This window comes from Acinonyx jubatus, chromosome C2 (genome assembly GCF_027475565.1).
Source record: "Acinonyx jubatus isolate Ajub_Pintada_27869175 chromosome C2, VMU_Ajub_asm_v1.0, whole genome shotgun sequence".
Classification (NCBI taxonomy): domain Eukaryota; kingdom Metazoa; phylum Chordata; class Mammalia; order Carnivora; family Felidae; genus Acinonyx; species Acinonyx jubatus.
The window spans coordinates 75,039,937-75,061,046 of NC_069384.1; the positions used below are offsets into that span (position 1 = coordinate 75,039,937).

Sequence of the window (21,110 nt, forward strand, 5' to 3'; positions counted from 1 at the left end):
CTCAAGCTACATTCTTGAAAAACCAATCATGCTATGATAGTGCTGTAAAGTTTGCAAAAAGCCTTTAGAAATATGTTTGTATCCTAATCTATACATCTTTCTAAACAGATCTAACAATATGATGTATTAATTTTTCTTTGTATTTTCTAAGGAAAGGAGTGTTCTATCTACTGTGATCAATAAATATTTACAATATTCAATTTTATCCTTCACAGTTGAGGCTATAACCTCCTTTCTCATGATCATTTAATATACTGCTCACTTATTTCAAATTGGTTGGTGGAATAAATAATTTTATGCTAGGTCACCATTTTTGGTGACTTGTTCCTTAGGTAAGATGAGATATACCATTGAGGTAAACACTTTTACTGAATTCAGCCAAGCTTACTTTTACTGAATACAGCCTAAGAAAATAGCAGTGACCTAGACGTTTACCAATAACATTCCTTTCTAAAAGTCACATTATTAGTCATTAAAAGAATTAGTTCAGCCTTCTTGTCTGAGAAAATGAGGAAACTGAGGCAGTGCATTGCAATTCTGTAACTTAGCCAGGCTTTCAATGCCCTAGCTACAAGATATGGTCAGGTCAAGCAGTGTAGGGTCACAATGTCTGCTGCATAGTACCTATGACCGTAACAGTCAACAAACATTTGTTCAATCGATACTGTGTTCAAAGCACTGGGGGAAAATGTCCCTGGTCCTGCTCAAAACTCTTCTCACACTTTGTACTTTTAACTACACAAAACAGAACTTTCCTTCTTATACTCCTTTTTCACTGTTTGGGGACACGTGTAGTTTTTTTGCCCAGAGGCAGAGTCCAAGCCAAGGCATTCTGACTCCAGCAAGCAAGCGCTACATCTCTGTGAAGATGGATGAAATTGCTTACAGTCTGAAGTTTGAAATGGAACCTCAGCATAGCATAATAAGACCCTGGCAAATGCTTTTGAATAAATGTATTCCATTCGCTTCTCTCCTTTTTTAATCGAGAATATACTTGCTCCTTAGAAATAAAAGCCTTTTCAGATTCATGGAGCTCTTCATGTTCTAAATATTGTTGACAGACACATGAAATTGATCAGTTCTCCCATACCTAGTTTGGTTTTTATTTTAAATTGTAGTTATTTATTTTGAGAGAGTGAGACAGAGAAAGAGCAAATGGGGGAGGGGCAGAGAGAAGGAGAGACAGAATCCCAAGCAGGCTCTGAGCTGTCAGCGCAGAGCTGGACGCAGAGCTGGAACTCACAAACTGAGATCATGACCTGAGCCGAGATCAAGAGTGGGATGCGTAATTGACCAAGCCACACAGGTGCCACCCATACCTCGTTTGTAATTTGATACCATTGTTATGAGGCAAAAATAAGAATGCTTTTCCAATGATTCTTCATGCAGCTGTGCTTTATAATATCAAATGATATAATTATGTAATAACCATTATTATCAAAGATATGTACACCGGAGGTTTTGTTAGGCATCAAGAACTGTGCAGTGAGAATTTCTTTCTCCTCACTAGGATCCCCAAACTGTTCATGCCACCACTTTATTACTACGATTACTAGTCTTACTGCATCTATGTGCAATTTATCGTTTGCTAGGCAGGTTGTATATGTTACATTCATTAAACCTCACAACAGCTTTATGTTATTACCCTCATTTTATAGATGAAGAAACTAATATTTCAATAACAAAGTTAGTGAGCCCTGTCCAATCACAGGGCTAGATAAATACAGAACTGAGACTGCAATCTAGGAAGCCCACTGTCGAAACCTATACATCTATTCCCTGTACTCTACTGCCCTTTAATCTGAAGTAAGCCTATGGATATGCTAATACTTAGAAAAGTCAGTGATAGCAAAGCAGAAATGTTATATACCATGGCACAGCTTGAACGGTAAGCTAGCTCCAAACCATGCAAAATGCAGACAGGTATACATGATATGATTAGATAAACTCGTATTGGTAGATAATCAGATAGGATAGTTATGGGAATGCCATGCTAAAACTAGGCAAGAAAGAATTGAGAATACATCATTTTTTTTTTTTTTTTGCTTAATTTTAACAGGTCCATTTCCTACTCTGCAAAAGAAAAATTTGGAGCAGCTGATTCCTAAAGTTCTTTGACAATGACATTCTGTGCAGTCTTTATAAGACCTTAATTGTAAACCCATGTTCCTTCATGGAACCTAGCTTAGGACTTAGAAACAAAATGATTCTAAACACATTTTCTTTATTGAATTATTGAATGAAAAAAGTACAATTTTATGAGCTATTTCCATAATGGATGATTTGTGATTTTGTTTTATTTTTTGTTTTTTGTTTTTTGGGGTTTTTTTGGAAGCAGTAGGATGAAAAACATTCTAAGCCGTAATTCGTTGTAAAGAAAGTCTTTGGTAAATTCTTCCATACATCGGTTATAAAGCACATAACTAGAAGACACTTTCAGAAAAGAAAGAAAATGACGGCTTCATAAGACACTGTCCATATTGATGGCTAACCAGAAAGGTTGTTAGTTATTTTTAGTTTTTAAAGGAATTTTTGTAAACCTGTAAACCTACCACTGTATGGTTACCAACAGAGTCCAGTACTACGGACTGTAAATGTTTTTAGGAAGGGAATTGGCCACTGATAGAGGAAAAGTCAGAGGAGGTTTGTTTTGTTTTTCAAATAGCTCTGTCTTTTCCCCACTTCCTGATGATGATATCATTTTGAATGTCATGATTCCCAAAATTAAACTCTGCCAGTCCCAGGATCTTTAAATCCCACACTGATTACATGATAATAATTACCCACCAGCCCCTTTCCCATCATGGCCTCACTCTCCACCCTTTGTTTACAACACAGGCGGTGTTAATGAAGGGTTGCAAGGGTGTCTGTTCAGACAGATGGATGGACTTGATATTTAAACCCATTATATGTACACTTGCACGTCAACCTTTACTTTACGTGGGTCCCCTCCCCTGGAATTTAAGACAACAGCATAGGCTTCATGATTCCCAATTTTGCCCTTTCAGAGCATTGTTCACACAACAGATAAGTAACTCCCCCAGATTTAAATTGTCTTGGTGGTAACCTCCCCCTTTAGCTTTAGATACAGCAGCCAAATACTCATTGACAAAGAGCAAGATACAATCTCCTCCTTTTCTCCTCCCTCCTCCAAGAAGCTCATTACTCAGCTCCTGCAGGTGGTTGGCATTCAGAATCTAGTTCCTTCCTCCTGAAAACAATGTGTGCATTTCCAAAGGTTTAAGCTTCATGAACTTAATCCTGGAGAGAGAAATATGTTTCTAAAGTAAAATTAGTAAATATCAACTGAGAATCATTGCCACAGAAATATTAAACTGGAAATAAAGGAACATTTGCTGATTTCCACCAATGTATTTTCAAGTGGGGAGACAAGACTAACAGACACACACACAGGTAAAATTATCCATTTTTCCTGTTATAACTGTTGACTTAAGCTAATAGAACCTGATTTAAGTGCCAGAAGTATAATGTAGATCAGTGTTTCCCAAACATGAGTATCTGAACCATCTGAAGTGTTCAAAAAGCTATAAATTCTCAGGCCAAGTGTCCAGAGTTGTTCTGATTTTATGATGGCAACCAGGATCAAGACTTAGTGTCCTAAACTGAATTTGGTGATTCGAGGCTTATTTGCATTAAATCTAGATGTCCAAAGGCAATTATTTAAATTTATTCAAATTATTGTGATCAGTATATTGGACTAACATAGAGTAAACTGTCACTCTGACACCATGGAATTAAATATATCAAACATGTCACATTTTGCCAATTCCTACTGCTATTAAGATGGCTGTATTTTAGTGCTGAGTTAAATTAGTATACAGAGTAAGAGGTAACACCAATTATCGCATTATGTCAACACTGAGAAAAAAATAACCTAGTAGAAATCAATTAATCAAGAATAAATGTCTAATTCTTCTGATCGAAATTTTGCCAATGATTTTCTAAGAAATTTTGAGAAAATGATTTGCCCTTTTAAACCTCAGTGATCTCTGAAGATGAAGTTGATTATAAATGCCATCTGTTTCATAGGAATAATATGAAGATTAGACATTGTAAGAAAGCTGGATATCCCAAATCTGTCAGATCAATGCAAAGTGTCTTTTTCATTTTCTCTCAGAAACTGGACATAGTGTTATTGGGTTATGTACTGGGTAAATACTGTGAGATGTGGTATTCACAAAGGGATTAGAGACAGTGAAAGTTGAAATTTGGAGGGAAATAATCTCTTCAAGAACTCTATAATGGGGTACCAAAGAACTGAACAAATCAGGGGTCCTAATGCTTTAGACCTCTAATTGGGAGAATACTAATAGCAAAATGATTTTGACATTTTTATTTCAATTGCCTGGAAAGAAAACTGCTGTGTTTTCCAAAATCCTCTTTTAGACCCAACCATACTAAAGACAAAGAAAGATGGAGGAGCAAAGGGTGCCGCTGATGCCCCTGATTGTTTTAATTATAGCAAAGACAATAGCTGTAATTTCTCTCTCTGTCTCTCTCTCTCTCTCTCTCTCTCTCTCTCTCTCTCTCTCTCCACCTTTTGAGTTTTGGATCCCTGCCAGCCTGTGACACCTTCTTCCCCCAAACCAGTATAACTCCTTCAAAGCAGCATTTTCCTGGCTTTGAATTTAGTCTTTAATAAAACCCTCCTGCCTCTCCCTGACACATTCTTCTTCTATATCTATCTCTCTCCTGCACACAAATGTTGCTTCTGATCTCTTTACACATGAAGATATAGATCTTTGTGTTCACAATGTCTCTTAAGTCTTTATAATAAATATTTACAGTGTGCTGGGTGAGTTCCTTTGGCAATACATTGCTTCTGAACCAGCGCTTAGAATTCTTCTCCAGTTCCAAAGGGATCCCATGTGACGTTAATTAAGGTGTGAAATTGCTTCATGTTAATTGCTCACACCCTTCCATGATCTGCTATTAAGACAATTAAATATCTTTAATGGTACATTAACTGACAGAGCAATCTAACCTTTCCACTTCTTAGAAATTACAGAGGGCCAAGGAAAATTCAATTAAATTGGTAGTAATAAGAAGATTAGTCATATTTCATCCTTCTTTGATAGAAACTGATGTAGGATGGGGGTTCTTTATAGAGTGTCATTTGTGAACTTTATCAGAAACTGGAGTTGTATTGCTTCCATTTGGAAATAATTTGTCAGCAACTACAATTGCCTTCCACACAGGTTTTCCAATCTCCCTTATAGAACCATACTGACCCTCAAAGATTTCCACCTAGTTCTCTCCATAATTACAACAATTCTCACTTTCTAAATAATTTTCAGGAATCCAGCAGTAATATAAGTAATAATTAGTAGCAGCTGTACTGCCTTATATGCCATTTGTGTGGCTCGTTGTTATTTTCAGCAGGCTTCCCTAACCACAAATGATCGATCGTGTATTGATCAATTGAGTATCAATTGATAGTCACTAACACTTTGAGAGTATGAAGGTTAAGATTATCATCCCAATTTTAAACATGAGGAAACTGAGTTTAAGAGAGGTTAACTAGCTCACCCAGGTTCGTATAGTTAGAAAGAGGCAAAACTATGACCACAGCTGTTATCTATCAAAGACTGCCAGAGGATCCCATAAGCTGCTGGAGGCTTGACCAATGGGTATATAACATACCGGCACAGTGACTTGGCAAGTGATTTCAGTGGTGTAGCAGAATAAGCCTAATTAGAGTGGATTCAAGTTATCACAGGAGGTAAAGAAAAGAAGAAAGTAATATTAAGTCACACTTTGGAGGAGCTCTGCTGTAAAAGAGGAGCAGAGAAATAGGAAGCAGTAGCTGAAGAGAAATATGCGAGTTACAGTGGGGTTTATTGGCTTGTTTGCTTAGAGCTATTACACCATATTTATAGATTGATGGGAACATGTGGGGAGAAGTGACTTTGGGCATTAGAGGAGAGATGGTCACTGAATCATACTGACCAAAGGGAGTGGGCTCCAGCATGGAAGTGGCAAGTGGAGGGCCAACTTTAGACAGGTGCAGAGAGGGTTCAAGCTCTGTAACAAGCAGGGAGCCAGAACACGTGTGAGCAGATATATGCAGGTGGGTCGTTTTCATGGTGGAAATACAAACACTTCCTCTTCTTCTTTCTATGTGAAATGCAAAACAAGGTGGTTTACTGATAAAAAAGGAGGAAGGAAGGGAAACGTGAAGGAGAGAGAGGGAGAGGAAGAGAGAGAAAGTCAAGAAAAGAAAGAAGACAGGCCTATTGCCTGAGTCTGAGGAGAGTTTGAGGAGTTAAGTGAAGGGATGTAATATCCTGTGGGAAGAATGGGAGAGGAAATTGGCAAGAGAAATGCGGTAGGGTTCCAGGAAGTGCTGAGCACCCCCATGAGGACTGAGATCGAGAACTTGACTTGAGACCAGTCAAGAAAGATTTATGTGTTTGTTTTTTCTCAGACATATTAAACTATCTGACTGTAAGCCTAAAGCAGGAACCCTAGAGCTAATCACACACGAGTTTTAATGCTGATTCTGCCCTATGGTGTCCTGCAATACTTCCAGCAAACTACCCTTTCTGTTCTCTAGTTTCCTCAGTTGCAAAGCTAACCAATGAAAGTATCTCTCTTTTGGGTGTTTAAAAATAATCATAGTGTATATAAGGTGCAGATATATATTAAGTATATCTTATACTTAATGTTATACTTATAATATTAAGTATATCTTAATGTTATATTAAGATATAATATTAAGTATATCTTAATATAATATTAAGATATAATATTAAGTACTCAATTAATATTACCTATGGTTGTGAGGACACTGCTTAGGAGGAGAGGACCCACTGGATGGTAACTGCATCTGGTTTATTACAGTTGTCTGATTTATAAATAATGGCAACTTTTGAGATTCCACTTTTTTCATACTTTTAAGAAAGGCATTATTTTGGTTTGTTTCCCAAGAAAAGTTTGTAACTGATATAAATGTGACTCTTGAATGTTAAAAATTACAAACAGGGAATCTGAGCTAGTAAAGTGGCAAAGAACGCTTGCATATTTCTGATAACTGCATTTGCAACAAAGGTACCCATGAAAAGAATATAATAGAAGAATAGTAATTGGAAACCATGTCCTGGAAATCCTGTACCTAGTCTTATAAAGAGGAGATGTGTTTTATTTTTGACAAGATTTCAATGCTCAGTGATATATATTAGATCTCTCTCCTTTCTAACAGTATAATCTTGCATTTAAAAGTAAAGCAAAAAAGAAATTAATAAAACAAATATTATGTAGTATTCTAAAGTTGGTAGCTTATGGTCTTGTTATGACCAAGTGTAGCATCTTATTTATGATAGCAGGACTGCGTGGCTTTCTACAGAAATATAGCCAGTGCATCTCAGCTGGCTGTCAAAATGACAGACTTCACCAGGCCAAGTCACAACGTGACATCATACAGGTGTGATCTGTTCACATTAATAAATTGAACTGGGAATTTCTAGTGATTTCTGTGTCTTAAAGTAATGCATGATATGGGCTCTGCTATTAGAAACTTTGTGTGTCCTCGTGTCTGCACATGAGGAAGAATATTCTCTCACCAAATCCCTCTACCTCATTTTTACTCTGAAAGCTACAGTGAATCCTTCTGCTTCAGTGTACTGTGGATCAAGAAAAGTCAAAACATGAATAAAAGGAGACACCCAAAAGAAGGAGAAGAGACGGGAGAAGGGTGGTGGAGAGGGGAAGAAAAGAAAAAAATCGAAACATATATCAAAATGGAGGGAAAAGAGAAAGAAAACTGAAATGAAGAAAGAGTGCTAAAGAATGAAACAGATATGCTTCCCTTTTCAGAACATTATCTCCTTTTACCATTTATCCAAAACTATTATGATACCACATGTGTTAGAGGAATAATGATATGTATCTCAAAAACATCCTGTGGGATAAAAAAAAGAGCAAGTATTCTTTTTTATCCTGCTTTAAAAAAGAAAGAGAGCATGGAATGCGATCAAGAACCAACCAGAAGTGCCAGGTGAAACAGAAGCAGTGTTGTTAATCAGGCATTGTATCATCAGGCACTGAACATTCTTGATAGCTGGATATTGAGACTCTATTGAAAAAATAGTATAAAGTGAAATCAGAAGGAAACACAGTTGGAAATCAGTTCCATGCCAAATGGTAGCCATTAAATCATACCCACTGAAAATAAACTCTGTATCACAAGTGTAGTCCACAGAGTCTTGGATGACACATGGGTAGATAATAACATCTCAAGTTGCCTAAATCAGAGAACTTGTGTCCAATGGTTAAATGGGCATTGGCACTGAATCTGAGTTTCTGAGAACTGTGATTGGGGAGCTGGGAAAACAAGAAATACAGGGAGTTGGATTTTTTGTTTGTTTGTTTCACTTTATTCCCAGGCTGGAAATTATTCCTCACCAAGAGTAGCTGAAGTGGGCCAAATGCATACAACAGAGGGCACCAGAAGAATCTATTCAAGAACAAAGAGGTGTTTAAAACATTGTAGAGCTTCCTAAAGCAAAATAAATCTATTTCTAATGAAATAATAGCTTATTGTAATAGAAAGTGATGGAAAAGCACTCCCCCGTAAATATCATTGTACTTTGAAATAATGCAAATTAAGAGATCAGAGGTCATTTCAATTACTAATAATGACCTGATTATCAGGAAGAGAAAAACTTAATCTTACATAATGCAGGGATTATTTAGGAAGACAGTTCTGTAGCTGCAGAAAGAACTATTTGAAAATCAGAACCTAGCTGGTTTCCTAGACATGCTTCTTAAATATTTCCCACAATAGAGGCACCTGGATGGCTCAGTTGAGCGTCCAACTCTTGGTTTCAGCTCAGGTCATGATCTCATGGTTCATGAGTTCAAGCTCCATGTCGGGCTCTGTGCTGACAGCGTGGAGTCTGCTTGAGATTCTCTCTCTCCCTCTTTCTTGGCCCCTACCCTACCCCCCCCCAAAAAAAACCCCAAAAAACCTAAAACACATTTTTTAATAAAAAAGATAAAGATTCCCCACAATTTCTTAGGAGTATATGTTTGGAAATTAATACCAGAACTCCAAATTCTAGTACTAGTAGCTATATAAAATTACTTTTTTATTGTAAATATATGTGATGCTCATATATGGGGTTAGTACCTCTTGATTTGTTATTTTTTGTTTGGTTAGTCTTCTTAAGTGCTACATTAAGTTCCCCACAAAACAAAAGGATAACCCTTCTTAACATGTTAGTTAGCTTGACCAAGTGAACCCCACCTTTCAATTGCAGTCAAAATTATGGTACTTGGAGTATATCAGATATTGTGCATGTTAGATAAGCAGCAGGTCTCACATGTAATGGTGCCTCAGCTAGGTTTATTTCTAAGAACTTAACAATTGTGTTTGCAAGATAGCAGAACTCATGAAAGTTTCAGATGCTGCCAACCATTTCTTATAGAATCTGTGCAGTAAGATTCAGTTTGACTGATTCTTTCTGACTAATCTGACTGGCTGTATTCAGGCCATATAAACATAGTTAGACATTTTTCCAGATAATGAGATTGAATAAATAGATTTTTCCCTATAAACTCCTGTATTTGATGGACATATTTTTTAACTCTTCATTCACTATCAAATTGAAGCTGACAGATATCAGGATAATTAATGGTTTAAATCTAGTGTGGAATTCCATAATTCTGACACAAGTTAACCCTGCCAGGTTTAACCCTCCCACTTCTCTATCTTACCCCATTCTTCAACCAGTCACTTTTTCTTACATTACCTGCACTTCGTTTCCTCACTCTTCTTCAGTAGCCTGGCCATATCTCTAACTCCTCTGCATCAGGGCTAAATCAACATCAGATAGCTATTGTGATGTCCTAATTTCCATTCAACTCTCTACCCTGGCTCTGAACAGCCTGTGATTTGTGTGCATGTCTGTGCTCTCCTTCTTCACCCTGAGCTCCATGAGGGCAGGAATCAAGAGGTCATTTCTTGCAGTTGCCAAGGAATTTAGCAGAGCTCCCAGCACAAATTAAATGTGCACCCGTTTATAGAATAAATGAGCAAATCAATGCTTGAACAAATGCATCTTTAGATATTTGTTCACAAAAGAGTAACTGGAATTGGAGGAGGGAAAAGAAAATGAAAAATCCATATTGAATGAAAGTGATACAACATTAGTTAAGCCAAGTTCATCCTACCAAAGGCATCCAAGATACTCTGCCTCTACCAAGTCTACATATGAATCTCGGGTCCAGTCGGGTCAGAAAATTTTCTCCACTGTCCTCCTGTTGATCAGTAATTTAGAGCATTAGCTCCAGTCAGGACACCTGTAGAGAACAACAAACTCTTCTAAGATAGAAATGTCTAGCAGAAATATCATATGAACTACATGGGTAATTTAAATTATCTGGTATTCACATTTGAAAAATAAAAACAAGCACGTGATGTAAATTTTAATAGTATATTCAACCCAAAATATCCAAGATATCATGTACTCAGTATGTAATCACTTTAAGACATTACTACTGAGATATTTATTCTTTTTGTGTGGTCTTTAAATTTGGTGTTTGTTTTATACTTGCAGCACATCTGAATTGGGAATAAACACATTAATGCTGAGTGACCACATGTACCAAATGGATAGTATATTAGGCAGTGCAGTTCTAGGGTATTCTCATCAGATTTTCCTCTTACCAACTGTATAACCCCTCAGTTATATCTCAATTCTCTCTGTCTTGCTGTGCTTCTAAGACTAATACTTTTGACTATTAGGGAATTGTTGACTCTTCCTATGCAAATAGAACATTTCTGGCTTTAATAGTCATCTCTTTGTGTATAGCTTACACTTGTTATTTGTGTGTGTGTGTGTGTGTGTGTGTGTGTGTGTGATCTTTTTAAGTATGTGTAATTATTAATTGTGTTAAATAGACACAACATAAAATTTACCATTTTAGCCAAAGTAAGTGTACATTTCAGAGCCATTAAGTAATTCACATTGTACTTGTACTCATTACCATTCTCCCTTCCCCCAGCTCCAGGAAACCACTATTCTCCTTCCTGTCTCTATGACTACTTTAGATATCCTATGTTAATGGAATCATAAAATATTTGTCCTTTTGTGTCTAGTTTACTTCACTTAGCATAATATCCTCAAGATTCATCCATTCTTGTGTCAAATTTCCTTCCTTTTTAAGGTTAAACAATATTGTATGGTATGTATGTACTACATTTTGTTTATCATTCATCCATTGATAGATATTTTGGTTACTCTTGCCTTTTGACTATTGTAAATAATACTACTCTGAACTCAGTGTGAAAATACCTGTTCACATCCCTGTTTTCATTTATTTTGGGTATATTGAGAGGTGGAATTTCTGGATCATATGATAACTCTATGTTTAATTTTTTGAGGAATCATCATATCATTTTCCATAGTGGCTTTACATTTTACATCTCTACCAGAAATGTACAGTGTTTTCAGTTTCTTCACATACTCACCAACACTGGTTATTTTGTTTTTGTCTTCACTTTTGATAATAGCCATCCTATTACATAGGATTCATCCTATAGTGGCATTTGTTTTCATTAACCTTTTTTGGATGACATTATATTTAGTAGAGGTAAGGCCAACTTGGATCTCAGTTAATATATGGATATAATTTAAACGTTGTCTGATATAAGATAATCTTTTGTTGCATTTTTTGATGAATTGCTCTTCTGCTTTTGTTAAGAACTCTTGATTAGGATTTTGAAGCCTTACATTCTCATCCTGGCTTTGCTGCTACTCACCATCTGACTTTAGGAAAGTTGCTTAGTTTCCTTTATATTTAAAAATGTGGATAAGAATTTCTCACTTTATTCATAAGGTTAATATGATTATCAAATGAGTTAGTCAATTTAAAATGGCTTTGAAAAATCTTGAATAATAGATTCATTTAAGGGATTAAAAGTTTATTTACGAGATTACCATTGTGGTTACGTTGTACATCAATGTGATGGGTTTTACATTTTGCACATCTAATGCACTTTATAGAACAGTTATACCTTCTGTTCTCTTCTTGTACTCTGTGTCATCTTTTAATTGTGTGCCATTTAGAATAGTACAGTTATGGAGTGTTGATACAACTACCCAAGGGAGCTATATTACTGGGGAGAAATGTTTTGTCCTTTCTTTCCTTTCTAATTGGATCGTGTTCTTTTAACTACATTTTTCATTCGAAATTTGATTGAGATTTGTACCCCTTGATTTGTCAGCTTCTTGAGTTAGACAGTATTACCATCCCAGAGTCTATCAATAATAATGAAAATGAAAGCCCAAGAAACTAATCTTGTTTGACAAAGTTTTTGCTCTCTTTGTTTATACTCGCTTGTAATTCCTTGATTGACTCAAGTTTGTTTTCTTTAAAGAAACAATTCTTTCTTTAAACAGAAATACAGAAATTCAAATATTTATTTGACTAATTGAAGGGGGATTTTCAGCAAACTGAGAAACCCACTATTTACTCTTCATTTTCCAACTAAGATATATGGACTAGTTTTTTCAAAACCCAGAATTTTATTTTTCCATTTAATGAAAATACTGGAAAGTTAGTGAGTAGGCCTGGAAGAAGAGCAACTTACATGCTCTGCTATGGTACTAATGAGTTTTGTTCTTTTTGAAACACTGAAAATTTTCAGATGCCAATTTTAAAAAACCTCTTTAAGGACTTGATACCAGGATGGCCAGCAGGGTTTAGTTATTGGGAAAGTTGTCTACAGTGGTAATTGTAATGGCAACATTTCACATTGTCATAACTGAAGTATTTTATGTATTAGTGAGAAATAGCAAAAAAAGAAAAGAAAAAGAAAAAAAAGCAAAAGAAAAGATAAAAAGTAAAAACAAATGCCCTGGGAAGAATCTAGAACATAAGAACATAAGGAAACTAAAAACTAAGTAGTAAAATAAGAAATTTAGCTATAAAATTATTTTTAAAAATATATTCTTTTTTAAATCAAAAGTAACATCCTTCATGTACCTTTAAGTTGGGAGTTTAAGAAATTTGCAGGTCAGAGACGCCTGGGCGGCTCAGTTGGTTAAGCGTCCGACTTGGGCTCAGGTCATGATCTCACAGTTTGTGGGTTTGAGCCCCGTGTCTGGCTGTGCTGACAGCTCAGAGCCTGGAGACTGCTTCAGATTCTGTGTCTCCCTCTTTCTCTACCCCTCCCCCTCTCACACTCTGTCTCTCTCTCTCTCAAAAATAAAACATTAAAAAAATTTCAAAGAAATAAATAAAAAAGAAATTTGCAGGTCAAAATATATTGATTATGTATATTTTTTAAAAGATAATTTTTGTCATTCTTTGAGACTCTGATTTAGCAGCTTGTAGTCAGTCCTGGGGATGTATTGGTTTTTATAGTTGACTCACTGGCAAAGTAGGAAAAGCTGTGTTTATGGCATCATATGAATAGCTTTCTGATGGAATCACTTCATTACTTCTGAGTTCCCTGTGCACTTACTTCCCTGTGCAAATATCTATATTTGCATATATAAATGTATGCTTTAATTTTGGAGATTTTAACACTTTCTCTGTAACAGAAATATAGGTAAGAGACATTAGACTTGAGGAATTACAAGATTTCAATAGGATCTTCCACATGGATGTTCTGTCTTTTGGAAAAGAAAGTAGAAACTTAAATTGTCTAATGGCATCATCTGAAAATTACAGAATTATTTCTGAATTCATTTACTCTGTGCAACTTTGCTACGTAAGCCAGAGGTCTTTTGGGATTTTGGAGAAGCCATTTAGTACAAAAATTGAAATACTTTAAAATCTCATTTAAAATATGTATGTAAAAATATATATATGTAATAATTTTGCATGATATATTTAACAAAAATAGTTTATATATCCCTTTTGTACTACCTGAAGTGAGGTTCAGTTTGCCAAGATCAGCATCATCTGGGAGCTTATTAAAAATGTAGAGGGGCACCTGGGTGGCTCAGTCAGTTAAGCGTCTGACTCTTGGTTACGGCTCGGGTCATATCTCATGGTTCTCTGGTTTGCGCCCCGCATGAGGCTCCGTGCTAAAAGCATGGAGCCTGCTTGGGATTCTCTCTCTGCCCCTCCCCTGCTTGTGCTCTCTCTTTCTCTCAAAATAAAATTTAAAACATGTAGAATCTCAAGTCCACAAAAACGTGTATCAAAATCTCCATTTTAACAATATCCTTGAATGTTTCAAAAGCACGTTATTGTTTAAGGAGCTCTACCACTGAGATGTTGCGAAAAAACCTGTCTCCTCTTCACTGAACTAGTGTAATGAGACCATTTCTTACGTCTTAACTCTCTTAATCTAGTTTTGAATTTAGAATACCTTTAGCCAAAAAAAAAAATTATCACTGTGTTCTCTGAAATCTGTTATTCAATATTTTCATGAAGAGATCAGCTCCTTCATTCTCTTAAACATCTTTGGACACTTCCTATATTCCCGACATTTAATCCTCATAAAAATTCAGTTTTTCAGTGATGAAAATGTGTCCAAGTTAACAGAGCTGGCAAGTGACTGAGTAGGGACATGGACCCAGGTAGTGTGGCTCCCAAATTGGTGCTCTCTTTTTTTTTTTTAATTTTATTTAATTTTATTTTTTTAATTTACATCGAAGTTAGTTAGCATATAGTGCAACAATGATTTCAGGGGTAGATTCCTTGATGCCCCTTACCTGTTTAGCCCATCCCCCCTCCCACAACCCCTCCAGTAACCCTCTGTTTGTTCTCCATATTGAAGAGTCTCTTATGTTTCGTCCCCCTCCTTGTCTTTATATTATTTTTGCTTCCCTTTCAAATTTGTGCCCTTAATCACTGCATGACATCCAGTCAGTCATAACCGTGCTCAGCTCTCCTGCATCATGGCAAAACCCAAGGGAGGAAGCTATTTGATTGGTAATAATATTCAGATTACCAAAGCATTGCAGCGATGGTTTAATGGATGGAGGGACTTAACTCTTTGTTCCTAAATCAAGGATAAAAATAATTCCCGATATTTGAATGAAATACTTCATGTGCTTGTATATAGTCACATATGTCTATTTCACAACAATATAATGAATGTTTTAATGTATTCCTTATGCTGATAGATCCTGTCTTACAAGAATAAGAACTGAATTCTTATGCATTGAAAAAAAAATATTCTTTTTATGCAATAATCTAGCAACAGCCATGATAATTCACAGATGACTAACCTTTGGAGCCAGACAAAACAATAGATGAGAGAGAAACTGTCTTACGTAGATGTGAACTAAAATTTCACAGTTGCATATTCAAACTTGAAGCAATTGGGAAAATGGCGTTGTTGATTTATTTCTCTGCCTTCCCTCCTATTATCACCTCTTATGTAGGGTGCCCTGAAAATTGGTGCAAAATATTTCAATTTGATATAACAATGTCATATTTCTTGTAGTAAGGTAAAGATTAGGAGCATGTATATAAGGATTTTTTTTCCTCTGCAAACTAGATTGCAGACTAAGGACTAAGAAAATATCTATTTCTATCCTTTTAATGTTATGCTCGCAATGTCTCCTCTAACGCTAGATGAAAATCCTGTTATATAGGTTAGCAGACAGGTAAGACTCAAGCCTTATCTGTAAGAGAGCAGAAACCACTCTATGTCCACAGTTCAAGAAGACTTAAAAGGTTATGACCGATAAAACTAGTAGAGGGTCATTTATATCCACTAAATATGTTATCCAGTTAAAACTAGTTTTTACACAGGAGAGAAGAGCTCATGGTGAGAGTGAAGAATATTGTGAAATTAAATTTGAGATGTTTATGGAATCCAAATTGATGTCTACTATTGTAATAAGTAATTGATGTAATTTTGCTTTTCAGTGTGTATGTACAGAGAGCCATCGCTACATGAAATTGGAGAAAAACAAGGGCGTTCGAGGAAAAGTTCTGGAACACCAACCATGAATGGAGGCAAAGTCGTGAATCAAGATTCAACATAGCTGAGAACTCTTCCCTTTGTCCCTCTCTCATCCCTTCCCTTCATCCCCTCCCCTTTACCCATTTCCTTCCAATAAATCCACCCAAGGAGAGGAAAATAAAATGGCAACCCAGGACCTAGTGACTAAGATTCTGCACTCAAAATCTTCCTTTGTGTAGGACAAAGAAATTGAACCAAAGCTTGCCTGTTGCAGTTTGGTAGAAAATGCACATGCACAAAATATTAGCACACATAAAATCAAGGGAAAAAATAAATCAAGACGCCACAACATTGTGTTGTTATTAATAAAAGGCCAATTATAATGAAGACATAGCTATAATAAATGTGAAATAAAGTTATTATCTTAAAGACAAGGGTTTTGGAGAATTTAACTTAGAAATCAATGTAATACCCTAAATAACTTAAACTTTGGATAATGCTGTCATGTGTGCTGTGTTTTGAATTTTAATTTTCTTTGGGCATCTGGAATTGACACATAATTGCATACTGTTTCCAGGATTTTTTTTTACCATGATATTGAACATGTACAAATTATAGATTCTTCTAACACCTGTATGGTATAAGCCAGGAATCATTTAAAAGTTTAAAATTTTATTCTTGAAGTTGTTACTTAAGATTGTTTCATGCAAAGGATAGACTTCTGTTGAACTTAATGGTATTAGCTGATATCATTCCTTCATAAAAAAGAATTTCAGATTCACCTAGGAGATTATCATATTTTTATCAAAGGGATTAGTCTAGGATCTCATTTTTTTTTTTTTTTTAGTCATTTAGAAAAATAAAATGTGTTCTAAGGCTGAAATAACTTTTGGGAATTCTGTGTCATTGCCATGCCTGGGCAGTGATGAATAAGTTATATGCTCTTATCATTTGGTCTGATTGTTTACATTGTACACACATTTGAGAGTAGAGGTGCATGTCTAGCTGTATTAGAGAGTTTTGTACCATCTCTTGCAGCAGGAAAGAAAGAAAAGGAGTTTTGCATGAGGAAATAAGTTTTAGGAAATTGGTCAAAGCAAATTGTAGTTGCCTTTGAAACTTACTAGAGTTTTATGTATGTAATATTTTCCAAACTTCACCAAGAAATTGGGAGGCATGGCTGTGAAATTCCTAACCTAATATCTTATGAAGCCAGTGGTTTGCTTGTTGCTGTATATCCTTGTTAATAAGTCTAGTTGACAATAAATCTGTCTCCTAGAACACAGAAAGGAACTTGATACACTGAGTTTTCAAGGGGCATAGAGAAACAATATGGAATTAACAGTTATGGTTCCAACACACAGGGTTGTGTGAGCTTAAAGCACTCGAAAAGAAAAAAAAAGAACTCAGTGTAAGGACTAGGCAATACTAAAGTATTAGAAAAATATTAGGGAGGAAATGAACATTATATGATCGCCTTGGAAAAAAAATAGATCTACATAGTCCTACAAATCAGGATGGTGTAGAGACATCCAAATTCAAACAAAACAGAATGTTAAAAATGTATGCAGAATTATGGATATTATCAATGAGAAGACGTAGCATGTTACTTCTCCTATAGCTCTACTGTCCAGCATGTATTGTTCCAAATATGATTCCCTAAAATATATACACTTTGCAGAAGCTCTAGGCCTTCACTTAAATGACCTTGCCATTGGTTGCTGTATTTCAAAGTCAGTGTAGTTCCCCTCACTCTACACAATCATTATTCTTTAATAGTGGTTTGTGTCCTTCACCAAGTACTTAATTTATGTTATCAGGAGGTTAGCAGCAAATGAAATGGAGGAATTTGCTTTACAGGTTGTAAAGAATAAAAGTTATGCATCTAGGCACCTCGGCAAGGATTTTGAACACACCTTTGCAAAAGATATTTGTTTAACAAAATATTTTGAAAGTAACAAATAAAGACATTTAAATTAAAAAAAAAAAGGAATGTTGCTCTTCTAGGAAAAAAACACACTTGTAAAAAACTTACAAATCTGGTTGTATTTCTCCTTGTCACTCTTGATTCAACTTGCTTTTAAACACACCTGTCACTTCTAGGACCAAACAAACCCCAAGCACAAAGCCTTGTTTTCTTTGAAAAAATTCAAAAAGAGTCTTCTACAAAATGGGTCACAGGCTCATTTAGCATGAAATTACTTGAGCTTTTATGGTGATACACACACACACACACCCCACAAACTCATCAGTAACACAATTGACAGTTTCACAAAGTGTTATAAATTACACTGATGATTTCATTACAATATATTTAGTCTGGTTAAATATTAAGAAAAATATGATGGCGATATGAACTGCAACACAGATCCTCCCTCTATTTTCAATGGCTGCCCATGATTTATCATCTAGATTCATATTTGTCTTCTTCCTCGTAGCAGTTAAGAAGCAGGAGTCCAACCACCTGGTTTCTATATTGGTTTTTTTTTCATATCATTTAAGCAAATGTTGACCACAGTAACTGTTCAGAAATTAGCTTTGCCTTATTTACAATTAATTTTGAAGAATTAACTGGAAAGCTCACCTTTCTTTTACATATTAACTTGACAAAACCTGTAGTTGAGAGCATAGGGTGAACGTTTGCTTAACTGCTGCTTACGTTTTAGGTACATAAAACCTTTAATAGAAAAAATCAGTATTCACGGTCTTAGTTTTTTTTTTTAATTACCAAATACAAACATACAATTATCCTATTTCTTCCAAAAATATGAGCCAGTTTAAATAGTTTGTTTTCCAGGCTTCTTCCAAGTAAAATAATTCTTTGATTTTTATCGTTTCAATTTCTGGGTCTCAATTCATTCATCTCTTAAGTTTCTATAAGTCAAATAAACTCTTTTTTTTCATCCATTGGGATATTCTCAGGAAAAATATAACTTTCAGTAAAGCTTTGTAATTGACTATGTACATATAAGTTAAGATGTGTTTATTCCAAGAGTCCTCATTGTAACGTGCTTCAAAATCAATGGGCTTAAGAATGAAAACAATACTTTTGAGAATCTCAAAACAGTTCTTTGGTCAATATACTTTACTTGATTTTTAAGCTAGAAGTTTGAGGTATGGAAACAAAATGGTGCTGACGTTCCATTTGCTAATTCAGAGACTTGTGCTTCAGGAAACTGGAGGACAGCAAGCCATCCTGTACTTGATCACACTAATAGTTTGGGTTTTGAATTTTACATATGAATTTCATAGCACATTTTTAGCCACTATGGATTGGCACAATAAAGAGACATCAATTCGATGTAAATTGTGATGCTTTATGGGCCTCATTTTAATCCAGGTAGCTTTTTAGAAGGATTCTTCAATTTAAGAAATGACACTGCTGTAGATAGGTATTGTATGTATGGATGATTGTCCTGTGGTGCCACTAGCAAGAGATGAGAATATTAAAACAGAAGTAAAGAATGAAGAATGACTTATTACGTATTGGAAATTTGAAGTTCCTAATTTGGGACCACTGATTTCTTGACAAAGAAACATAGCTACATCAACAGTAATTTTTTTAAACATGGACCCAGAAATAGCAAATCTACTATTCTACCTTCATGGCTTAGTCTACAAGGCCTTGCTCTGAGAAGGTTTCCCATGATGTTACTTAATTTCGTCTGCACAAGGTGAAACACACTCAAACATAAAAATCCCCTGCTCATTTTAATATCATAAAAGGCTGAGATTATTTCTCTGTCATAAAATTGTAAATAGCATTTTTTAACTCAGAGTCACATTTAAAACAGTGGATTGTTCTACAAATATATATGTGTATATATACATATGCTTCTGAAATAAGGATATATAGAGTTTTTATTTGACTTGTGTTCTTTAGTCATAGCTAATCAAAAAATAAAGAGGTTTGAATGCAAAACTTTATATACAAATGTATATTTCTAATGGTAATATAAATTGCCACTTTATAATAAAAAAGGAACAGATGGAAATAATTATCAAAGCACATGCTCCTTCAGACTTAAGTGATTCTGAATTCTTCTTTGATGTAGAAGTATTTTTTTTTGAAAAGTTATCTTAAAAAGCTATACTTCCTGATCCAGATTCCATGATAAATCATATCAGATTGAAAAGTTATGTTTGAGGGCGGGAAAAAGATGCTAAATGCAAATCTTTATTTTTCAGGATTTTTCCTTGCAGCCCAAGTTAAAAATTCAATATTTAAAATCTAAATTAAGTGAAAATTATTAATATTCAGAGATGATATATTAAGCTTCAGTAACAGAAACAAAATGTATTTAACATACAATAGCTTTAAAATAATTTCATAATAAAAATTACATCACTAGATGTTTTATTAGTTGGAAAGAATTAATGTTTCTTTGTCTTTGCTCCAAGCACAACTTAAAGACAGTGGCATTCATTTTACTTAAAGTTGTTTAAAAGTCCAAAATACACTCCTATGAATAGAATTGGTATTAGCTCCATTATAGGATTAAATGTTACAATTTTAAGAAATTATTGACACTGAAATGTTTAATAAACATGTTGTATGAGAAAATTGAACAAATTAATGTTTCATTTTTGCATTAAAGCACAGATTATTCAAATCATTGTTTTTTGAGATCAGATTTGTAAAGTGTTTATATATCACAACCTTCCTGAAGTAAAAAGCAATTAAAATCTTGAGATGCTCATGCATGTAGACAAAATACTTGCACTTTTTTTTAAATATTAAACTTCTTTGGGAAGTCTATGTGTTTATCTTATAATCTGTCACTGAAAAGGTGCTATGCCTTATTTTTAAAAAAACATCAAAATTAGAATCATAATAAATCAGCTTTTTTATTGAACATCATAGCCAAAGCAAAAATTACTTGCTCAATATGAAGTTACTGGTGGCAAACTTAATGTTTTACTTTTTCAGGGTTAAGAACTATAGCACATTCATTTATTCATTGATTCATAATTTACTAGCTAGAGATTTGGTTGAATTTAAGGATTATAGCCTAAATTTTAGTCTCAAAAAAATCCAAGAAAGGCAGACACATAAATAAATAATGTAAATACCTGAAAGTAAGTGTTACAATAGGTATGTGACTAAACTTTTATATACAACTGATAATGCAACAGTGAGGCCTGCAGGGAAGACAGGGATTGAAAAGAAAAAAGGTATCTACTGAGTAATAAAAGAGAGATGACAAGGGGCCCC

The 21,110-nt window shown here is 34.9% G+C and overlaps 1 protein-coding gene across 3 annotated transcripts in view; it reads left to right on the forward strand.

Moving 5' to 3' along the window:
- Positions 1 to 20,652, forward strand: part of FGF12 (fibroblast growth factor 12) — a 556,824-nt gene extending 536,172 nt beyond the window's left edge. For all 3 annotated transcript variants that reach the window (XM_027061187.2, XM_027061186.2, XM_027061185.2), the window contains one exon: positions 15,859 to 20,652. In XM_027061187.2, the coding sequence (XP_026916988.1) occupies positions 15,859 to 15,977 (119 nt within the window). In that variant the 3' untranslated portion in view covers positions 15,978 to 20,652. The remainder of the gene's footprint in view (positions 1 to 15,858) is intronic.
- The last annotated feature ends 458 nt before the right edge of the window (positions 20,653 to 21,110 follow it).